The following is a 23352-nucleotide window of genomic DNA, read 5'->3' as shown; positions in this document are numbered from 1 at the left end:
GAGGGAGTGAAGGGGTCGATGCTGGGAGGCTCTGTCTCCCTCCCTGGCTCCCGCCCTCCCTCCACGCCCGGTGGGAGAGTCTGGAACCCCTCAGCACGATGGGGTGGCCATCTTGGACGGAGATGAGGAGAGATGGCTGCACTCTGAGACAGCACGAGGGGTCTGCCATCTTGGACGGAGATGAGGGGAAATGGCTGCACTCTGAGACAGCACGAGGGGTCTGCCATCTTGGACGGAGATGAGGGGAAATGGCTGCACTCTGAGACAGCACGAGGGGGCGGCCATCTTGGACGGAGATGAGGGGAAATGGCTGCACTCTGAGGAAGCACGAGGGGGCGGCCATCTTGGACGGAGATGAGGGGAAATGGCTGCACTCTGAGGAAGCACGAGGGGGCGGCCATCTTGGACGGAGATGAGGGGAAATGGCTGCACTCTGAGGAAGCACGAGGGGGCGGCCATCTTGGACGGAGATGAGGGGAAATGGCTGCACTCTGAGACAGCACGAGGGGGCGGCCATCTTGGACAGAGATGATGGGAAATGGCTGCACTCTGAGACAGCAAGAGGGGGCGGCCATCTTGGACAGAGATGATGGGAAATGGCTGCACTCTGAGACAACACGAGGGGGCGGCCATCTTGGATAGAGATGAGGGAAAATAGCTGCACTGAGACAGCACGAGGGGCGGCCATCTTGGACGGCGATGAGGGGAAATGGCTGCACTCTGAGACAGCACGAGGGGGCGGCCATCTTGGACGGAGATGAGGAGAGATGGCTGCACTCTGAGACAGCACGAGGGGTCGGCCACCTTGGACAGAGATGATGGTAAATGGCTGCACTCTGAGACAGCACGAGGGGGCGGCCATCTTGGACGGAGATGAGGGGAAATGGCTGCACTCTGAGACTGGGGGATTTTTGGAATTCCCGACCCCCTTCCCCCTTCAAAGAGCGGTGGGAGTTCAATCACCGTGAATGTTGGAGACTTGAGACTTTATTGGCTGCCGAGGCGATTAGGGGAGTGTGGAGAGGAAGTGGAGCTGAGGGAGAAGGTTGACCGTGGTTGTAATACGATGGGGCAGCAGGCATGGTCGGGGGGGGGGGGGGGGGGGGGGGGGGGGGGGGGGGGGGGCAAATAGCCTACTCCTCTTATTGTGTTTTTCGTGACTGCTACGATGGTCAAATCCGAACAACCTCCACCCCCTCCCCCACCACCTCACCCACACATGGGGCGCCTGACCGAGGGGAGTCAGGGGTTTGAGGAGGTGGGGTGGGGGGGGTGTTATTTGGGGTGACCTCACGTTGTCTCTCTCACTGGTGCTGCCTTGGCTTCAGGCTCCAGCTTGCGGAGGTGATGACACAGGGACTGGACGTAGGTGAAGACGCACTTGGGGTCAGGGCGCCTGCCCATCCGGACCATGTCGTCCACCTCGATCAGGGGAAAGCAATCGGCTCGGGACCTGAGGGAGAGGGAGGAAGGGAAGGGGCAAGAAAGAGAGAAAGAGAGAGAGAGAGGTGGGATAGACAGAGAGAGAGATAGGCAGAGAGAGAGGGAGGGGGTAGGCAGAGAGAGAGGGGGGTAGACAGAGAGAGAGGGAAGGGTAGGCAGAAAGAGAGGGGGGAGACAGAGAGGGAGGGGGTAGACAGAGAGAGGGGGGTAGACAGAGAGAGATGGGGTAGACATAGAGAGAGGGGGGAGACAGAGAGAGAGGGGGTAGACAGAGAGAGAGAGGGGGAGACAGAGAGAGAGGAGGATAGACACAGAGAGAGAGGGGGGGTAGGCAGACAGAGAGAGAGAGGGGGGTAGACAGAGAGAGAGGGAGGGGGTAGGCAGAGAGAGAGGAGGATAGACAGAGAGAGAGAGAGGGGGGTAGGCAGACAGAGAGAGAGAGGGGGGTAGACAGAGAGAGAGAGGGGGGTAGACAGAGAGAGATGGGGTAGACAGAGAGAGAGAGGGGGGTAGACAGAGAGAGAGAGGGGGTAGACAGAGAGAGAGGAGGATAGACACAGAGAGAGAGGGGGGTAGGCAGACAGAGAGAGAGAGGGGGGTAGACAGAGAGAGAGGGGGGTAGACAGAGAGAGAGGAGGATAGACACAGAGAGAGAGGGGGGTAGGCAGACAGAGAGAGAGAGGGGGGTAGACAGAGAGAGAGGGAGGGGGTAGGCAGAGAGAGAGGAGGATAGAGAGAGAGAGAGGGGGGTAGGCAGACAGAGAGAAGGGGTAGGCAGAAAGAGAGGTGGGAGACAGAGAGGGAGGGGGTAGACAGAGAGAGGGGGGGTAGACAGAGAGAGATGGGGTAGACAGAGAGAGAGGGGGGAGACAGAGAGAGAGGGGGTAGACAGAGAGAGAGAGGGGGGTAGACAGAGAGAGAGGATAGACACAGAGAGGGGGGTAGGCAGACAGAGAGAGAGAGAGGGGGGTAGACAGAGAGAGAGGGAGGGGGTAGGCAGAGAGAGGGAGGGGGTAGACAGAGAGAGAGGGGGGTAGACAGAGAGCGAAGGGGTAGGCAGAGAGAGAGAGGGTAGACAGAGAGAGGGGGTAGACAGAGAGAGAGGGGGTAGACAGAGAGAGGGGGGTAGGCAGAGAGAGAGGGGGTAGGCAGAGAGAGAGGGGGGTTGACAGAGAGAGAGAGGGGTAGGCAGAGAGAGAGGGGGGTTAGAGAGAGAGAGAGGGGGGTAGACAGAGAGAGGGATAGAGAAAGAGAGAGAGGGATAGAGAAAGAGAGAGGGAGGTAGAGAGAGAGAGGGGTAGACAGAGAGAGAGGGGGGTAGACAGAGAGAGAGGGGGGTAGACAGAGAGAGAGGGGGGTAGGCAGAGAGAGAGGGGTAGACAGAGAGAGGGGGTAGGCAGAGAGAGGGGGTAGACAGAGAGAGAGGGGGGTAGACAGAGAGAGAGAGAGAAAGGGGTAGAGAGAGTCAGTGTGCAGAAGGGGAAACACACGAAGCAGGGCCTCTGCCCTGAGCCCGTGCACACAGATACTCAACACACACCATCCGGAATACACAGGCACTCACCCAACCAGATACACAGGAACATGCAGGTACATACCCATACACACATAAACACACACTCAAACACACACACACTCAAACTCAAACACACTCAAACTCAAACACACACTCAAACACACTCAAACTCAAACACACTCAAACTCAAACACACACACACTCAAACACACACACACTCAAACACACACACTCAAACACACACTCAAACACACACACACTCAAACACACACACACACTCAAACACACACACACTCAAACACACACACTCAAACACACACACTCAAACACACACACACTCAAACACACACACTCAAACACACACACACACTCAAACACACACACACTCAAACACACACACTCAAACACACACACTCAAACACACACACACTCAAAAATACACACTCAAAAATACACACTCAAACACACACACTCAAAAATACACACACTCAAAAATACACACACAAACACACACACACTCATAAATGCACACTCAAACACAGACACACATAAACACACACACACTCAAACACACACACACTCAAACCCATACACTCATACAAAAACACACACACTCAAACACACACACTCAAAAATGCACACTCAAACACAAACACACACTTAGACACACACACAAACCCATACACTCACACACACACAAACACACACACACTCACAAACACACACACACACTCAGACACTCAAACACACACACTCAAGCACACACACATATGAAAACACACTCAAACACACACAAAAACACACTAAGACAAACATATACACACAAACACACTCAAACACAAACACACACACGTACTTGCACATACACACATACACACCGAGACATACACACTCACGCACGCACGCACACACACACCTGCATGTACACACTTGCACACCTGCTGTTACACTTACACGTGCTCACACCTACACGTGCTCACACCTACAAGTGCTCACACCTACACGTGCTCACAACTACACATGCTCACACCTACACGTGCTCATACCTACACATGCTCACACCTACACGTGCTCACAACTACACATGCTCACACCTACGTGTGCTCACACCTACGCGTGCTCACACCTACATGTGCTCACACCTACGCGTGCTCACACCTACGTGTGCTCACACCTACGCGTGCTCACACCTACGCGTGCTCACACACTCAGTCTGAACAACCAAACCGGATATTGAACAAGGTGCAGATTCACTGATGTCCCATTCATTCATTTGGGAAAGAGCGAAAAAGGTGAGAAAGTAAATCAGTGAAAATTGGAAGAAACGCAACTGATTCTGGGAGAATGAGAAAGCAAAATCGGGGAGAAAGATGTCAATTATCACAGTCACATTGTACTGCTCCCAAAGTAAATCAGGAATGAGCCCCTGACGGAGAGACTCCCTCTTTAAACACTGTCCCTGACGGAGAGACTCCCTCTTTAAACAGGGTCCCTGACGGAGAGACTCCCTCTTTAAACACTGTCCCTGACGGAGAGACTCCCTCTTTAAACAGGGTCCCTGACGGAGAGACTCCCTCTTTAAACAGGGTCCCTGACGGAGAGACTCCCTCTTTAAACAGGGTCCCTGACAGACTGACTCCCTCTTTAAACAGGGTCCCTGACGGACAGACTCCCTCTTTAAACAGGGTCCCTGACGGAGAGACTCCCTCTTTAAACAGGGTCCCTGACGGAGAGACTCCCTCTTTAAACAGGGTCCCTGACGGACAGACTCCCTCTTTAAACAGGGTCCCTGACGGAGAGACTCCCTCATTAAACAGGGTCCCTGACGGAGAGACTCCCTCTTTAAACAGGGTCCCTGACACAGAGACTCCCTCTTTAAACAGGGTCCCTGACGGAGAGACTCCCTCTTTAAACAGGGTCCCTGATGGAGAGACTCCCTCTTTAAACAGGGTCCCTGACGGACAGACTCCCTCTTTAAACAGGGTCCCTGACGGAGAGACTCCCTCTTTAAACAGGGTCCCTGACGGAGAGACTCCCTCTTTGAACACTGTCCCTGACGGAGAGACTCCCTCTTTAAACAGGGTCCCTGACGGAGAGACTCCCTCTTTAAACAGGGTCCCTGACGGAGAGACTCCCTCTTTAAACAGGGTCCCTGACAGAGAGACTCCCTCTTTAAACAGGGTCCCTGACAGAGAGACTCCCTCTTTAAACAGGGTCCCTGACGGAGAGACTCCCTCTTTAAACAGGGTCCCTGACGGAGAGACTCCCTCTTTAAACAGGGTCCCTGACGGAGAGACTCCCTCTTTAAACAGGGTCCCTGACGGAGAGACTCCCTCTTTAAACACTGTCCCTGACGGAGAGACTCCCTCTTTAAACACTGTCCCTGACGGGGAGACTCCCTCTTTAAACAGGGTCCCTGACGGACAGACTCCCTCTTTAAACACTGTCCCTGACGGGGAGACTCCCTCTTTAAACAGGGTCCCTGACGGAGAGACTCCCTCTTTAAACAGGGTCCCTGACGGAGAGACTCCCTCTTTAAACAGGGTCCCTGACGGACAGACTCCCTCTTTAAACAGGGTCCCTGACGGAGAGACTCCCTCTTTAAACAGGGTCCCTGACGGAGAGACTCCCTCTTTAAACAGGGTCCCTGACGGAGAGACTCCCTCTTTAAACAGGGTCCCTGACGGAGAGACTCCCTCTTTAAACAGGGTCCCTGACAGACTGACTCCCTCTTTAAACAGGGTCCCTGACGGACAGACTCCCTCTTTAAACAGGGTCCCTGACGGAGAGACTCCCTCTTTAAACAGGGTCCCTGACGGAGAGACTCCCTCTTTAAACAGGGTCCCTGACGGAGAGACTCCCTCTTTAAACAGGGTCCCTGACGGACAGACTCCCTCTTTAAACAGGGTCCCTGACGGAGAGACTCCCTCATTAAACAGGGTCCCTGACGGAGAGACTCCCTCTTTAAACAGGGTCCCTGACACAGAGACTCCCTCTTTAAACAGGGTCCCTGACGGAGAGACTCCCTCTTTAAACAGGGTCCCTGATGGAGAGACTCCCTCTTTAAACACTGTCCCTGACGGAGAGACTCCCTCTTTAAACAGGGTCCCTGACGGAGAGACTCCCTCTTTAAACAGGGTCCCTGACGGAGAGACTCCCTCTTTAAACAGGGTCCCTGACAGAGAGACTCCCTCTTTAAACAGGGTCCCTGACAGAGAGACTCCCTCTTTAAACAGGGTCCCTGACGGAGAGACTCCCTCTTTAAACAGGGTCCCTGACGGAGAGACTCCCTCTTTAAACAGGGTCCCTGACGGAGAGACTCCCTCTTTAAACACTGTCCCTGACGGGGAGACTCCCTCTTTAAACAGGGTCCCTGACGGACAGACTCCCTCTTTAAACAGGGTCCCTGACGGAGAGACTCCCTCTTTAAACAGGGTCCCTGACGGACAGACTCCCTCTTTAAACAGGGTCCCTGACGGAGAGACTCCCTCTTTAAACAGGGTCCCTGACGGACAGACTCCCTCTTTAAACAGGGTCCCTGACGGAGAGACTCCCTCTTTAAACAGGGTCCCTGACGGAGAGACTCCCTCTTTAAACAGGGTCCCTGACGGAGAGACTCCCTCTTTAAACACTGTCCCTGACGGAGAGACTCCCTCTTTAAACAGGGTCCCTGACGGAGAGACTCCCTCTTTAAACAGGGTCCCTGACGGACAGACTCCCTCTTTAAACAGGGTCCCTGACGGAGAGACTCCCTCTTTAAACAGGGTCCCTGACGGACAGACTCCCTCTTTAAACAGGGTCCCTGACGGAGAGACTCCCTCTTTAAACAGGGTCCCTGACGGAGAGACTCCCTCTTTAAACAGGGTCCCTGACGGAGAGACTCCCTCTTTAAACAGGGTCCCTGACGGACAGACTCCCTCTTTAAACAGGGTCCCTGACGGAGAGACTCCCTCTTTAAACAGGGTCCCTGACGGAGAGACTCCCTCTTTAAACACTGTCCCTGACGGACAGACTCCCTCTTTAAACAGGGTCCCTGACGGAGAGACTCCCTCTTTAAACAGGGTCCCTGACGGACAGACTCCCTCTTTAAACAGGGTCCCTGACGGAGAGACTCCCTCTTTAAACAGGGTCCCTGATGGACAGACTCCCTCTTTAAACAGGGTCCCTGACGGAGAGACTCCCTCTTTAAACAGGGTCCCTGACGGAGAGACTCCCTCTTTAAACAGGGTCCCTGATGGAGAGACTCCCTCTTTAAACAGGGTCCCTGACGGACAGACTCCCTCTTTAAACACTGTCCCTGACGGACAGACTCCCTCTTTAAACAGGGTCCCTGACGGAGAGACTCCCTCTTTAAACAGGGTCCCTGACGGAGAGACTCCCTCTTTAAACAGGGTCCCTGACGGACAGACTCCCTCTTTAAACACTGTCCCTGACGGACAGACTCCCTCTTTAAACAGGGTCCCTGACGGAGAGACTCCCTCTTTAAACAGGGTCCCTGACGGAGAGACTCCCTCTTTAAACAGAGTCCCTGACGCAGAGACTCCCTCTTTAAACAGGGTCCCTGACGGAGAGACTCCCTCTTTAAACAGGGTCCCTGACGGAGAGACTCCCTCTTTAAACAGGGTCCCTGACGGACAGACTCCCTCTTTAAACAGGGTCCCTGACGGAGAGACTCCCTCTTTAAACAGGGTCCCTGACGGACAGACTCCATCTTTAAACAGGATCCCTGACGGAGAGACTCCCTCTTTAAACAGGGTCCCTGACGGAGAGACTCCCTCTTTAAACAGGGTCCCTGACGGAGAGACTCACTCTTTAAACACTGTCCCTGACGGAGAGACTCCCTCTTTAAACAGGGTCCCTGACGGAGAGACTCCCTCTTTAAACAGGGTCCCTGACGGAGAGACTCCCTCTTTAAACAGGGTCCCTGAGGGCGGTTCTGAAATGAATGATTTTCTCTGGGAGTAGAGATTGTTGCGCTGTATTGAGGTGGGGAGTGAAGGGGGTGTTGTGATGGATACCAGGGAGTGGAGGGGTTTGGGATTGGTGTGTGAGATCTCACCGCTGGGGTGGGTGGTGTGGGACGGGGAGGTGCTGCTATACAGTATTGACGAGTCCTTTGTGTGCGAGGCAGCGATAGAATTCCTGTAGGTAAGTATAGACACACTTCCAGTCCGGGGAGCCTGTACACAGGAGGTCATCCACCTCCAATAGCTGGACACAGTTAGCACAGCTCCTGTGAAAGACAATGGGGGGTGGGGGGAAACAGCATTGAGGGGGGGGCAGCAGTGAGGGGAGGGGGGCGGCAGCATTGACAGGGTGAGAGGGGACGGCAACATTGAGGAGGGAGGCAGGGTTTGAGGCGAGGGAGGGTTGAGAGAGGGTGGCAGGGTTGAGGAGGGGAAGGGTTGAGGGAGGCAGGGAGTGTTGAGGGGAAAGGGAGGGTTGAGGGAGGAAGGGTTAAGGGGCAAGGGAGGGTTGAGGGAGGGAGGGTTGAGGGGGAGAGGGAGGGTTGTGGGGGAGAGGGAGGGTTGAGGGAAGGAGGAAGGGTTGAGGGGGAGGGTTGAGGGTGAGGGAGGGAGGGTTGAGGGTTGAGGGAGGGAGGGTTGAGGGGCAAGGGAGAGTTGGGGGGAGGGAGGGTTGAGGGGGGAGTTGAGGGGGAGGGAGGGTTGAGGGGGAAGGGAGGGTTGAGGGGGAAGGGATGGTTGAGGGGGAAGGGGGTTTGGGGGGAAGGAGGTTTAGGAGAGAGGGAGGTTGAGGGAGAGAGGGAGGTGTTGAGGGGAGGGAGGGTTGATGAAGGGAGGGAGGGTGTTGAGGGGAAGGGAGGGTTGAGGGAGAGAGGGAGGGTTGAGGGAGAGAGGGAGGGTGTTGAGGGGGAGGGAGAGTTGATGGAGGGAGGAAGGGAGGGAGGGTGTTGAGGGGGAGGGAGGATTCAGGGAAGCAGGGTTGAGGGAGGGTGTTGAGGGAGGGAGGGTTGTGGGGGGGGGATTTTGAGGGACGGAGGGTGTTGAGGGGAGGGAGGTTTTAGGAAGGAAGGGTTGTGGGAGGGTGTTGAGGGAGGGAGGGAGTTTTGAGGGAGGGAGGGTTGAGGGGCAGAGGGTTGAGGGGCGGAGGGTTGAGGGTAGGAGGGAGGGTTGAGGAGGGAGGCAGTGTTGAGGGAGGGAGTGTGAGGGGAGGGCATTTGAGGGAGGGAGGGTTGAGGGGGAGGCAGGGTTGAGGGAGGGAGGGAGGGTTGAGAGCAGGAGGAGAGGGTTGAGGGGAGAGGGAGGGTTAAGGAAGGAGGGTTGAGGGGGAGGGAGGGTTGATGGAGGGAGGCAGGGTTGAAGGGAGATGGAGGGTTGGGGAGAGGCAGGGTTGAGGGAAGGAGGGTGTTGAGGGTGAGGGTTGATGGAGGGAGGTTTGGGGGAGGGAGAATTGAGGGGGAGGCAGGGTTGAGGGGGTGGCAGGGTTGAGGGAGGGAGGGTTGAGGGGAAGGGAGGATTATGGGGAGGATTGAGGGAGGGAGGGTGGGCAGGAGACATGAGTGGTGTTGATACATCACTGCCCCAACCTCCATTTCTGCAACCCCGACCCTCGCCCTCACATTAACCCTCACCCTCGTCCTCACCCTCACACCCTCACCCTCGCCCTCACCCTCACACCCTCACCCTCACACCCTCGCCCTCGCCCCCTCTCCCTCACCCCTCGCCCTCGCCCCTCACCCTCACACCCTCACCCTCGCCCTCACCCTCGCCCTCGTTCTCACCCTCGCCCTCGCCCTCACCCTCGCCCTCACCCTCGCCCTCACCCTCGCTCTCACCCTCGCCCTCGCCCTCACCCTCGCCCTCACCCTCGCCCTCACCCTCACACCCTCACCCTCGCCCTCACCCTCGCCCTCGCTCTCACCCTCGCCCTCGCCCTCACCCTCGCCCCTCGCTCTCACACTCGCTCTCACCCTCGCCCTCACCCTCACCCTCGCCCTCATCTCACACCCTCACCCTCGCCCTCACCCTCGCCCTCACCCTCGCCCTCACCCTCACACCCTCACCCTCGCCCTCACCCTCGCCCTCACCCTCGCCCTCGCTCTCACCCTCGCCCTCGCCCTCACCCCTCGCCCTCGCTCTCACCCTCGCCCTCACCCTCACCCTCGCCCTCACCCTCGCACCCTCACCCTCGCCCTCGCTCTCACCCTCGCCCTCACACCACATCTCACCCTTGCCTCACCCTCGCCCTCACCCTCGCCCTCACCCTCACCCTCGCTCTCACCCTCGCCCTCACCCTCGCTCTCGCCCTCCCCTCACCCTCGCCCTCACCATCGCCCTCACCCCTCGCCCTCACCCTCGCTCTCGCCCTCCCCTCGCCCTCACCCTCGCCCTCACCCTCGCCCTCACCCTCGCCCTCACCCCTCGCCCTCGCCCTCACCCTCGCCCCACCCTCGCCCTCACCCTCGCCCTCGCCCTCACCCTCGCCTCGCCCTCGCTCTCGCCCTCGCCCTCACCCTCGCTATCGCCCTCACCCTCGCCCTCGCCCTCACCCTCGCTCTCACACTCACTCTCACCCTCGCTCTCACCCTCACCCTCACCCTCACCCTCGCCCTCACCCTCGCTCTCATCCTCACCCTCGCTCTCATCCTCACCCTCGCCCTCGCCCTCACCCCTCGCCCTCACCCTCGCCCTCACCCTCGCCCTCACCCTCGCCCTCACCCTCGCTCTCACACCCTCGCTCTCACCCTCACCCTCACCCTCGCTCTCACCCTCGCTCTCACCCTCGCCTCACCCCCCTCGCCTCACCCTCACCCTCGCCCTCACCCTCGCCCTCACCCTCGCCTCACCCTCGCTCTCACCCTCACCCTCACCTCGCCCTCCCCATCACCTCGCTCTCACCCTCGCCCTCACCCTCACCCTCGCCCTCGCCCTCACACCCTCGCTCTCACCCTCGCTCTCACCCTCGCCCTCACCCTCGCCCTCACCCTCTCGCCCTCACACCCTCGCTCACCCTCGCCCTCACCCTCACCCTCACCCTCACACCCTCGCTCTCACCCTCACCCTCACCCTCGCCCTCCCCACCCTCGCTCTCAACCTCGCCCTCACCCTCACCCTCGCCCCCCCTCACACCTCGCTCTCACCTCGCTCTCACCTCGCCCTCACCCTCGCCCTCTCACCCTCTCGCCCTCACACCCGCTCACCCTCACCCTCGCTCTCACCCTTGCCTCACCCTCACCCTCATCTCGCCCTCACCCTCACTCTCGCCCTCACCCTCTCCCTCGCCCTCACCCTCACCCTCGCCCTCGCCCTCGCCCTCACCCTCGCCCTCACCCTCGCCCTCACCCTCGCCCTCACCCTCACCCTCATATCGCTTCCCCTCGCCCTCATCTCACCCTCGCCCTCATCTCACCCTCGCCCTCACCCTCACCCTCTCCCTCGCCCTCCCTCTCACCCTCGACCTCACCCTCACCCTCACCTTCACCCTCGCCCTCACCCTCACTCTCGCCTCACCCTCTCCCTCGCCCTCGCCGTCACACCCTCACTCTCACCCTCACCCTCTCCCTCGCCCTCACCCTCACCCTCGCCCTCGCCCTCACCCTCACTCTCAGCCTCGCCCTCACCCTCGCCCTCGCCCTCACCCTCACTCTCAGCCTCGCCCTCACCCTCGACCTCACCCTCACCCTCACCTTCACCCTCGCCCTCACCCTCACTCTCGCCCTCACCCTCTCCCTCGCCCTCGCCGTCACACCCTCACTCTCACCTCACCCTCTCCCTCGCCCTCACCCTCACCCTCGCCCTCGCCCTCACCCTCACTCTCAGCCTCGCCCTCACCCTCGCCCACCCTCGCCCTCACCCTCGCCCTCACCTCGCCCTCACCCTCGCCCTCGCCCTCACACCCTCGCCCTCACCCTCACTCTCAGCCTCGCCCTCACCCTCACCCTCGCCCTCACCCTCGCCCTCGCCCTCGCCCCCCTCGCCCTCACCCCTCGCCCTCACCCTCGCCCCACCCTCGCCCCACCCTCGCCCTCACCCTCGCCCTCCCCTCGCCCTCACCCTCGCCCTCACCCTCCCTCGCCCTCTCCTTCTCCCTCACCCTCGACCTCGCCCTCACCTTCACCCTCTCCCTCACCCTCACTCTCACCCTCTCCCTCACCCTCGCCCTCTCCCTCACACCCTCGCCCTCACCCTCACCCTCGCCCTCGCCCTCGCCCTCTCCCTCACCCTCACTCTCACCCTCGCCCTCGCCCTCACCCTCGACCTCACCCTCGCCCTCACCGTCGCCCTCAGCCTCGCCCTCGCCCTCACCCTCACCCTCGCCCTCGCCCTCACCCTCACCCTCTCCCTCTCCCTCTCCCTCCCTCCCCTTGCCCTCCCTGTCCGCGGCCAGCCACTCACTCTGCTGTGCTGAAAGCGAGCTCGAAGTTCTGCCTGCGGGTTTTGGGGTTTAAGCTGGAGTAATCGAAGGATTCGGGGAAGAATTTGTGGACGAGGGCGCAGAAAGCCATCCCATCACTCCAGGAGGAAGAGAAATTCTGGATGTCAACAAACTGCAGGAAACACAGAGCAAAGGTCGGGTTAGAGATACAGCACGGGTTAGATACAGTGTAGAGCTCCCTCTACATTACCCTGACAGTGTGTCCCCCACTTTATACCCAGTGTCAGCATCGAGCTGTCCCAGGACAGGTACAGCACGGGTTAGATACAGTGTAGAGCTCCCTCTACATTACCCTGACAGTGTGTGTCCCACTTTATACCCAGTGTCAGCATCGAGCTCTCCCAGGACAGGTACAGCACGGGTTAGATACAGTGTAGAGCTCCCTCTACATTACCCTGACAGTGTGACCCCCACTTTATACCCAGTGTCAGCATCGAGCTCTCCCAGGACAGGTACAGCACGGGTTAGATACAGTGTAGCGCTCCCTCTACATTACCCTGACGGTGTGTCCCCCACTTTATACCCAGTGTCAGCATCGAGCTCTCCCAGGACAGGTACAGCACGGGTTAGATACAGTGTAGAGCTCCCTCTACATTACCCTGACAATGTGTCCCCCACTTTATACCCAGTGTCAGCATCGAGCTGTCCCAGGACAGGTACAGCACGGGTTAGCTACAGTGTAGAGCTCCCTGTACATTACCCTGACAGTGTGTCCCCCACTTTATACCCAGTGTCAGCATCGAGCTCTCCCAGGACAGGTACAGCACGGGTTAGATACAGTGTAGAGTTCCCTCTACATTACCCTGACAGTGTGTACCCCACTTTATACCCAGTGTCAGCATCGAGCTCTCCCAGGACAGGCACAGCACGGGTTAGATACAGTGTAGAGCTCCCTCTACATTACCCTGACAGTGTGTCCCCCACTTTATACCCAGTGTCAGCATCGAGCTCTCCCAGGACAGGTACAGCACGGGTTAGATACAGTGTAGAGCTCCCTCTACATTACCCTGACAGTGTGTGTCCCACTTTATACCCAGTGTCAGCATCGAGCTCTCCCAGGACAGGTACAGCACGGGTTAGATACAGTGTAGAGCTCCCTCTACATTACCCTGACGGTGTGTCCCCCACTTTATACCCAGTGTCAGCATCGAGCTCTCCCAGGACAGGTACAGCACGGGTTAGATACAGTGTAGAGCTCCCTCTACATTACCCTGACAGTGTGTGTCCCCCACTTTATACCCAGTGTCAGCATCGAGCTCTCCCAGGACAGGTACAGCACGGGTTAGATACAGTGTAGAGCTCCCTCGACATTTCCTTGACAGCGACACCGTGACCCTCACCTCGTACCCTTTAGTTTTTGCCCGGCACCAATTTAAGAGCCTCTGTTTGATGCTGATCGCGTCAGACGATCCGGAGCTGGTGGAGCGGTGAACCTTCACCTTTGCACCCGCTGATTCCTCGTTCCTGTAACACGGCAGGGGGCGATAAAGCGGCGCGAGTTAAAAGGACGATCGACCCAACAATGCGCGAAGCACACCAAACGCGGAGGGAGACGGCAGGGGCCGCGGTCGGTCTCCACGGAGCGGAGGGGGTGGAGGGGGAGATTGAATGGAGGCGTCCGGAATACAGAAGGGTTTCCCGTCGAGGGGATGAGGAGACAGTGCCTCCGGTGGTAGGAGGAGGGGTTGGTAATCGGGGGGGGGGGGACACAGATTGAAGAGAATCGATGAAACATTTGGCAGCAGGGGGGGCAAAGCTGTTACGCTGTTCAGACGTGGCTGCACAGGCGATGGATGGTTTGTACAATGGGGTTGGCTGGGACACTAATCGGGGTGAGGGAGTTGTGTCAGGTCTGACTACCCCTGCATTTGGCCCAACTCGGATACACCGTCACCAACGGCAGAGAACACACCCCTCGGGCAGCCATCCAATCGTGGCTTCAGTGTTTCTACGGGCTGACCCTCTGACAGTGCGGCACTCCCTCAGTACTGACCCTCTGACAGTGCAGCACTCCCTCAGTACTGACACACTGACAGTGCAGCACTCCCTCAGTACTGACCCTCTGACAGTGCAGCACTCCCTCAGTACTGACCCTCTGACAGTGCAGCCCTCCCTCAGTACTGACCCTCTGACAGTGCAGCACTCCCTCAGTACTGACCCTCTGACAGTGCAGCACTCCCTCAGTACTGACCCTCTGACAGTGCAGCACTCCCTCAGTACTGACACACTGACAGTGCAGCACTCCCTCTGTACTGACCCTCTGACAGTGCGGCACTCCCTCAGTACTGACCCTCTGACAGTGCGGCACTCCCTCAGTACTGACCCTCTGACAGTGCAGCACTCCCTCAGTACTGACCCTCTGACAGTGCGGCACTCCCTCAGTACTGACCCTCTGACAGTGCAGCACTCCCTCAGTACTGACCCTCTGACAGTGCAGCACTCCCTCAGTACTGACCCTCTGACAGTGCAGCACTCCCTCAGTACTGACAATCTGACAGTGCGGCACTCCCTCAGTACTGACCCTCTGACAGTGCGGCACTCCCTCAGTACTGACCCTCTGACAGTGCAGCACTCCCTCAGTACTGACCCTCTGACAGTGCGGCACTCCCTCAGTACTGACCCTCTGACAGTGCAGCACTCCCTCAGTACTGACCCTCTGACAGTGCAGCACTCCCTCAGTACTGACCCTCTGACAGTGCAGCACTCCCTCAGTACTGACCCTCTGACAGTGCGGCACTCCCTCAGTGCTGACCCTCTGACAGAGCAGCACTCCCTCAGTACTGACCCTCTGACAGTGCGGCACTCCCTCAGTACTGACCCTCTGACAGTGCGGCACTCCCTCAGTACTGACCCTCTGACAGTGCGGCACTCCCTCAGTACTGACCCTCTGACAGTGCAGCACTCCCTCAGTACTGACCCTCTGACAGTGCAGCACCCCCTCAGTACTGACCCTCTGACAGTGCAGCACTCCCTCAGTTCTGACCCTCTGACAGTGCAGCACTCCCTCAGTACTGACCCTCTGACAATGCAGCACTCCCTCAGTACTGACCCTCTGACAGTGCACCACTCCCTCAGTACTGACCCTCTGACAGTGCAGCGCTCCCTCAGTACTGACCCTCTGACAGTGCAGCACTCCCTCAGTACTGACCCTCTGACAGTGCAGCACTCCCTCAGTACTGACCCTCTGACAGTGCGGCACTCCCTCAGTACTGACCCTCTTGACAGTGCAGCGCTCCCTCAGTACTGACCCACTGACCGTGCAGCACTCCCTCAGCACTGACCCTCTGACAGTGCGGCACTCCCTCAGTACTGACCCTCTGACAGTGCAGCACTCCCTCAGTACTGACCCTCTGAGAGTGCAGCACTCCCTCAGTACTGACCCCTGACCCTCTGACAGTGCTGCACTCCCTCAGTACTGACCCTCTGACAGTGCGGCACTCCCTCAGTACTGACCCCTGACCCTCTGACAGTGCAGCACTCCCTCAGTACTGACCCCTGACCCTCTGACAGTGCAGCACTCCCTCAGTACTGACCCCTGACCCTCTGACAGTGCAGCACTCACTCAGTACTGACCCCTGACCCTCTGACTGTGCAGCACTCCCTCAGTACTGACCCTCTGACAGTGCGGCACTCCCTCAGTACTGACCCTCTGACAGTGCAGCACTCCCTCAGTACTGACCCTCTGACAGTGCAGCACTCCCTCAGTACTGACCCCTGACCCTCTGACAGTGCTGCACTCCCTCAGTACTGACCCTCTGACAGTGCAGCACTCCCTCAGTACTGACCCTCTGACAGTGCAGCACTCCCTCAGTACTGACCCCTGACCCTCTGACAGTGCAGCTCTCCCTCAGTACTGACCCCTGACCCTCTGACAGTGCAGCACTCCCTCAGTACTGACCCCTGACCCTCTGACAGTGCTGCCATGCGTGACTCCTTCTGAAGATGGGACTTACGATGTACTCGGCTTCTCAAACTTCTGAGCTGCAGCAGCTCGCTTCGACTGAGCGCCAAACGATCGGGGAACGGTCTGGGAACGACCAATATCCCTGCCCCTCTCCGGCTGCTTCACCTCGTCCAGTACGGGGCTCTTCAGACATGTGATATCTTCCTTGGTGATGGACCTGTGAGACCAGGGGACCTGAATTAGCTGAAGTACCATAACCGGGAGAACCAGAGCTCCCCCAAGGCAGGATTCCCAAAACACTGAGCACCTTCCCATTCTGCACAATCCCAAAGGATCAAACCCTTTCCCATTCACTCCCATTCTGCACAATCCCAATGGATCAAACCCTTTCCCATTCACTCCCATTCTACACAATCCCAATGGATCAAACCCCTTCCCATTCACTCCCATTCTACACAATCCCAATGGATCAATCTCCTTCCCAATCACTCCCATTCTGCACAATCCCAATGGATCAATCTCCTTCCCATTCACTCCCATTCTACACTATCCCAGTGGATCAAAACCCTTCCCATTCACTCCCATTCTACACTATCCCAGTGGATCAAAACCCTTCCCATTCACTCCCATTCTACACAATCCCAATGGATCAATCTCCTTCCCAATCACTCCCATTCTACACTATCCCAGTGGATCAAAACCCTTCCCATTCACTCCCATTCAACACAATCCCAGTGGATCAATCTCCCTCGCATTCACTCCCATTCTACACAATCCCAATGGATCAAACCCTTTCCCATTCACTCCCATTCTGCACAATCCCAATGGATCAAACCCTTTCCCATTCACTTCCATTCTGCACAATCCCAATGGATCAAACCCTTTCCCATTCATTCCCACTGTGCACAATCCCAGTGGATCAATCTCCTTCCCAATCACTCCCATTCTACACAATCCCAATGGATCAATCTCCTTCCCATTCACTCCCATTCTATACAATCCCAATGGATCAATCTCCTTCCCGTTCACACCCATTCTACACAATCCCAGTGGATCAATCCCCTTCCCATTCACTCCCATTCTACACTATCCCAGTGGATCAACCCCTTCCCAATCACTCCCATTCTACACAATCCCAATGGATCAATCTCCTTCCCATTCACTCCCATTCTACACAATCCCAATGGATCAATCTCCTTCCCGTTCACACCCATTCTACACAATCCCAGTGGATCAATCCCCTTCCCATTCACTCCCATTCTACACAATCCCAATGGATCAAACAAACCCCTTCCCATTCATTCCCACTGTGCACAATCCCAATGGATCAAACCACTTCCCGTTCGCTCCCATTCTACACAATCCCAATGGATCAATCTCCTTTCCGTTCACACCCATTCTACACAATCCCAGTGGATCAAACCCCTTTCCATTCACTCCCACTGTGCACATTCCCAATGGATCAATCTCCTTTCCGTTCACACCCATTCTACACAATCCAAATGGATCAAACCCCTTCCCATTCACTCCCACTGTACACAATCCCAATGGATCAAACCCCTTCCCATTCACTCCCACTGTACACAATCCCAATGGATCAATCCCCTTCCCATTTACTCCCATTCTACACAATCCCAATGGATCAAACCCCTTCCCGTTCACTCCCATTCTACACAACCCCAATAAACCAATCCCCTTCCCATTCACTCCCATTCTACACAATCCCAATGGATCAATCCCCTTCCCATTCACTCGCCCTCCACACAATCCCAATGGATCAATCCCCTTCCCGTTCACTCCCATTCTACACAATCCCAATGAATCCAAAGCCTTCACACAGGATATAAACAGAAGCAACAAGGTGAGGGACGTTCTGAGCATGGTCGATGAATTGAGGCACACACGTGCCTTTCAATCAGGAGTACGGGAACACGGCAGAGGCAACAATTCAGGAACACAGCGGTCGATTAGCGCGGCTAGTCTGGTCTGGCAAGCGCAGTGACTCACCGACTCAGTGACGTCATCGAGAGTGACGCTGCCATGCCGACCTCGCCTTCGACGGCCAATGAACTGTCTCCTGGGAAAGCAGAGCAGAGCAGAGGACTGAGGAATAAACAGAACGTGTGAAAGAGTAGGCGGAAGGAGCAATGGAGGAAAACAAACGTGGAGGAGAGCGAGTATGAAAAGAACAGAAGGATAGATAATGGGGAGCCAGTAGATGTGATGTATTTGGATTTCCGAGAGACAATGATGGAGCTGCCACATCAAACTCTGTTTATATTCATTCACGGGATGTGACCATCAATAGCAGCGTGTATTGCCCAAAACTAATTGCCCTTGAGCTGTGTCACTTTCTCAACCAGTCCAGTTACTAATCAACCTCATTGGTGTGGGTCTGGAGTCACATGTAGCCAAACCGGGGTAAGGACGGCAGATTTCCTTCCCAAAGGGACATTGACGAACCAGGTGGAGTTCTTTCTTTACAGATGGATTTGTGTCTAAGGTCACATCTCATGGTATTAGTGATATGCCCACCTCGGACACTGAGAGGATGTTTCCCCGTGTGGGAGAGTCTGGGACCAGAGGGCAGAATCTCAGAGTGAGGGGAGATTCTGAGAGGATGTTTCCCCGTGTGGGAGAGTCTGGGAGCAGAGGGCAGAATCTCAGAGTGAGGGGAGATTCTGAGAGGATGTTTCCCCGTGTGGGAGAGTCTGGGAGCAGAGGGCAGAATCTCAGAGTGAGGGGAGATTCTGAGAGGATGTTTCCCCGTGTGGGAGAGTCTGGGAGCAGAGGGCAGAATCTCAGAGTGAGGGGACATTCTGAGAGGATGTTTCCCCGTGTGGGAGAGTCTGGGACCAGAGGACAGAATCTCAGAGTGAGGAGAGATTCTGAGAGGATGTTTCCCCGTGTGGGAGAGTCTGGGAGCAGAGGGCAGAATCTCAGAGTGAGGGGAGATTCTGAGAGGATGTTTCCCCGTGTGGGAGAGTCTGGGAGCAGAGGGCAGAATCTCAGAGTGAGGGGAGATTCTGAGAGGATGTTTCCCCGTGTGGGAGAGTCTGGGCCCAGAGGGCAGAATCTCAGAGTGAGGGGAGATTCTGAGAGGATGGTTCCCTGTGTGGGAGAGTCTGGGAGCAGAGGGCAGAATCTCAGAGTGAGGGGAGATTCTGAGAGGATGTTTCCCCGTGTGGGAGAGTCTGGGAGCAGAGGGCAGGATCTCAGAGTGAGGGGAGATTCTGAGAGGATGTTTCCCCGTGTGGGAGAGTCTGGGAGCAGAGGGCAGAATCTCAGAGTGAGGGGAGATTCTGAGAGGATGTTTCCCCGTGTGGGAGAGTCTGGGAGCAGAGGGCAGAATCTCAGAGTGAGGGGAGATTCTGAGAGGATGTTTCCCCGTGTGGGAGAGTCTGGGAGCAGAGGACAGAATCTCAGTGAGGGGAGATTCTGAGAGGATGTTTCCCCGTGTGGGAGAGCCTGGGAGCAGAGGGCAGAATCTCAGAGTGAGGGGAGATTCTGAGAGGATATTTCCCCGTGTGGGAGAGTCTGGGAGCAGAGGGCAGAATCTCAGAGTGAGGGGAGATTCTGAGAGGATGTTTCCCCGTGTGGGAGAGACTGGGCCCAGAGGGCAGAATCTCAGAGTGAGGGGAGATTCTGAGAGGATGTTTCCCCGTGTGGGAGAGACTGGGCCCAGAGGGCAGAATCTCAGAGTGAGGGGAGATTCTGAGAGGATGTTTCCCCGTGTGGGAGAGTCTGGGAGCAGAGGAGAGAATCTCAGAGTGAGGGGTCGCCCATTTCACACGGAGATGAGGAGGAATTTCTTCGCTCAGAGGGGAGTGAGTGTGGAATTTTTCACCGTAGAGCGGCTGCGTCTCACCCAATATATACAAGGCCCGAGTCAGACAGAGCGTCAATCGGCGAGGGGGTCGAGGGTGACCAGTGGGTACGGGAGTTGGCCGTTTACAAAGGTGTTGCCCAGTACCTTTGCCAGGGGTCCCAGGAGACACAGCTTCCAGCGCAGCCATGCTGTTGTCACCTTCCGAGTCAGCACCCCCTCTCACCGAGGGCGGGGTACCATGACTGGTTTCACCTCCAGGAACCAGGCCAGACTTCCCATCCGATACCCTGCTATCCGTATCCCGTCCAGTTTCACCATCTTCCTGGCCCTCTCCGTGTCCCGGTGTCGTTCCCAGCTCCTGCAACTCCTTCGCCAACTCATTCTGCACACAGACACAGAGACAGTTACACAGAGAGTCCACTCTCTTTCCATCAGGGAGATATCTGTACACTGACTGGCGTCTCTCAGTCCTCTCTCTCTCTCAGGGAGATATCTGTACACTGACTGGTGTCTCTCAGTCCCCCCTCTCTCTCAGGGAGATATCTGTACACTGACTGGTGTCTCTCAGTCCCCTCTCTCTCTTTCAGGGAGATATCTGTACACTGACTGGTGTCTCTCAGTCCCCTCGCTCTCTCAGGGAGATATCTGTACACTAACTGGTGTCTCTCAGTCCCCCCTCTCTCAGGGAGATATCTGTACACTGACTGGTGTCTCTCAGTCCCCTCTCCCTCTCAGGGAGATATCTGTACACTGACTGGTGTCTCTCAGTCCCCTCTCTCTCTCAGGGAGATATCTGTACACTGACTGGTGTCTCTCAGTCCCCTCTCTCTCTCAGGGAGATATCTGTACACTGACTGTTGTCTCTCAGTCCCCCTCTCTCAGGGAGATATCTGTACACTGACTGGTGTCTCTCAGTCCCCTCTCTCTCTCAGGGAGATATCTGTACACTGACTGGTGTCTCTCAGTCCCCTCTCTCTCAGGGAGATATCTGTACACTGACTGGTGTCTCTCAGTCCCCTCTCTCTCTCTCAGGGAGATATCTGTACACTGACTGGTGTCTCTCAGTCCCCTCTCTCTCTCAGGGAGATATCTGTACACTGACTGGTGTCTCTCAGTCCCCTCTCTCTCTCTCAGGGAGATATCTGTACACTGACTGGTGTCTCTCAGTCCCCCCTCTCCCAGGGAGATATCTGTACACTGACTGGTGTCTCTCAGTCCCCTCTCTCTCTCTGGGAGATATCTGTACACTGGCTGGTGTCTCTCAGTCCCCTCTCTCTCTCAGGGAAATATCTGTACACTGACTGGTGTCTCTCAGTCCCCTCTCTCTCAGGGAGATATCTGTACACTGACTGGTGTCTCTCAGTCCCCTCTCTCAGGGAGAAATCTGTACACTGACTGGTGTCTCTAGTCCCCTCTCTCTCTCAGGGAGATATCTGTACACTGACTGGTGTCTCTCAGTCCCCTCTCTCTCAGGGAGATATCTGTACACTGACTGGTGTCTCTCAGTCCCCCCTCTCTCTCAGGGAGATATCTGTACACTGACTGGTGTCTCTCAGTCCCCTCTCTCTCTCAGGGAGATATCTGTACACTGACTGGTGTCTCTCAGTCCCCTCTCTCTCACAGGGAGATATATGTACACTGACTGGTGTCTCTCAGTTCCCTCTCTCTCTCAGGGAGATATCTGTACACTGGTGTCTCTCAGTCCCCTCTCTCTCTCAGGGAGATATCTGTACACTGACTGGTGTCTCTCAGTTCCCTCTCTCTCTTAGGGAGATATCTGTACACTGACTGGTGTCTCTCAGTCCCCTCTCTCTCTCAGGGAGATATCTGTACACTGACTGCTATCTCTCAGTCCCCCCCACCCCCCCCCCTCCCTCTCTCAGGGAGATATCTGTACACTGACTGCTGTCTCTCAGTCCCCCCCCCCCCCCCCCCCTCTCTCTCAGGGAGATATCTGTGCACTGACTGGTGTCTCTCAGTCCCCTCTCCCTCTTAGGGAGATATCTGTACACTGACTGGTGTCTCTCAGTCCCCTCTCTCTCTCAGGGAGATATCTGTACACTGACTGGTGTCTCTCAGTTCCCTCTCTCTCTCTTAGGGAGATATCTGTACACTGACTGGTGTCTCTCAGTCCCCCCTCTCTCTCTCAGGGAGATATCTGTACACTGACTGGTGTCTCTCAGTCCCCTCTCTCTCAGGGAGATATCTGTACACTGGCTGCTGTCTCTCAGTCCCCTCTCTCTCTCAGGGAGATATCTGTACACTGACTGGTGTCTCTCAGTTCCCTCTCTCTCTTAGGGAGATATCTGTACACTGACTGGTGTCTCTCAGTCCCCTCTCTCTCAGGGAGATATCTGTACACTGACTGGTGTCTCTCAGTCCCCTCTCTCTCACAGGGAGATATATGTACAAAGACTGATGTGTTTCAGTCCCCTCTCTCTCTCAGGGAGCGAACTGTACGCTGACTGGATTATCTCAATCCCATTCTTTCTTCGCTGAATCGTTCCTGGCTCACATCCCAAGCCTCATTGTGATCCGCATATGGCCAGTTCTTACTGTATCGTCATTGGTCGGACAACACTCTGCATCCCCTCGGCAACATGTATCAGGGCTTTCTGCTGCAACCCCAGAATCCTCCACAGCGGGTTCGAAGGCCTCACTATTCCTCTCCATCCTGAAATATCAATTAAAATTAGCGAATATTTACAGGTCTGTTTTGGAACATCGTTTGCCGATGGTCCAATCTGTAATTCACTCCCGGGTATCTTTTATTCTATATATAAACTACCCCGAACCCATCGATTAGATTCCAGTCTGTAACTCACTCCCGGGTATCTGTTATTCTATATATAAACCACCCTGAGCCCCTCGATTAGATTCCAGTCTGTAATTCACTCCCGGGTATCTGTTATTCTATATATAAACCACCCCGAACCCCTCGATTAGATTCCAGTCTGTAACTCACTCCCGGGTATCTGTTATTCTATATATAAACCATCCTGAACCCCTCGATTAGATTCCAGTCTGTAACTCACTCCCGGGTATCTGTTATTCTATATATAAACCATCCTGAACCCCTCGATTAGATTCCAGTCTGTAACTCACTCCCGGGTATCTGTTATTCTATATATAAACCACCCCGAACCCCTCGATTAGATTCCAGTCTGTAACTCACTCCCGGGTATCTGTTATTCTATATATAAACCATCCTGAAACCCTCGATTAGATTCCAGTCTGTAATCACTCCCGGGTATCTGTTATTCT

The 23352-nt window shown here is 56.2% G+C and overlaps 1 protein-coding gene across 1 annotated transcript; it reads right to left on the bottom strand.

Moving 5' to 3' along the window:
• Positions 1-1133: 1133 nt before the first annotated feature.
• Positions 1134-22761, bottom strand: LOC119967907 (smoothelin-like protein 2). The gene is made up of 7 exons (XM_038801005.1): positions 22645-22761; positions 20233-20470; positions 18267-18336; positions 16309-16476; positions 13696-13819; positions 12316-12467; positions 1134-1453 (listed from the first exon to the last, which is right to left on the bottom strand). The coding sequence occupies exons 1-7, from the start codon at positions 22759-22761 to the stop codon at positions 1291-1293; spliced, it is 1032 nt and encodes a 343-aa protein (XP_038656933.1). The 3' UTR covers positions 1134-1290.
• Positions 22762-23352: the final 591 nt, after the last annotated feature.

Source organism: Scyliorhinus canicula, chromosome 6 (genome assembly GCF_902713615.1).
Source record: "Scyliorhinus canicula chromosome 6, sScyCan1.1, whole genome shotgun sequence".
NCBI classification, from domain to species: Eukaryota; Metazoa; Chordata; class Chondrichthyes; order Carcharhiniformes; family Scyliorhinidae; genus Scyliorhinus; species Scyliorhinus canicula.
Note: the sequence above shows the minus strand (reverse complement) of the source record. Positions and strands in the feature narration are given on the sequence as shown.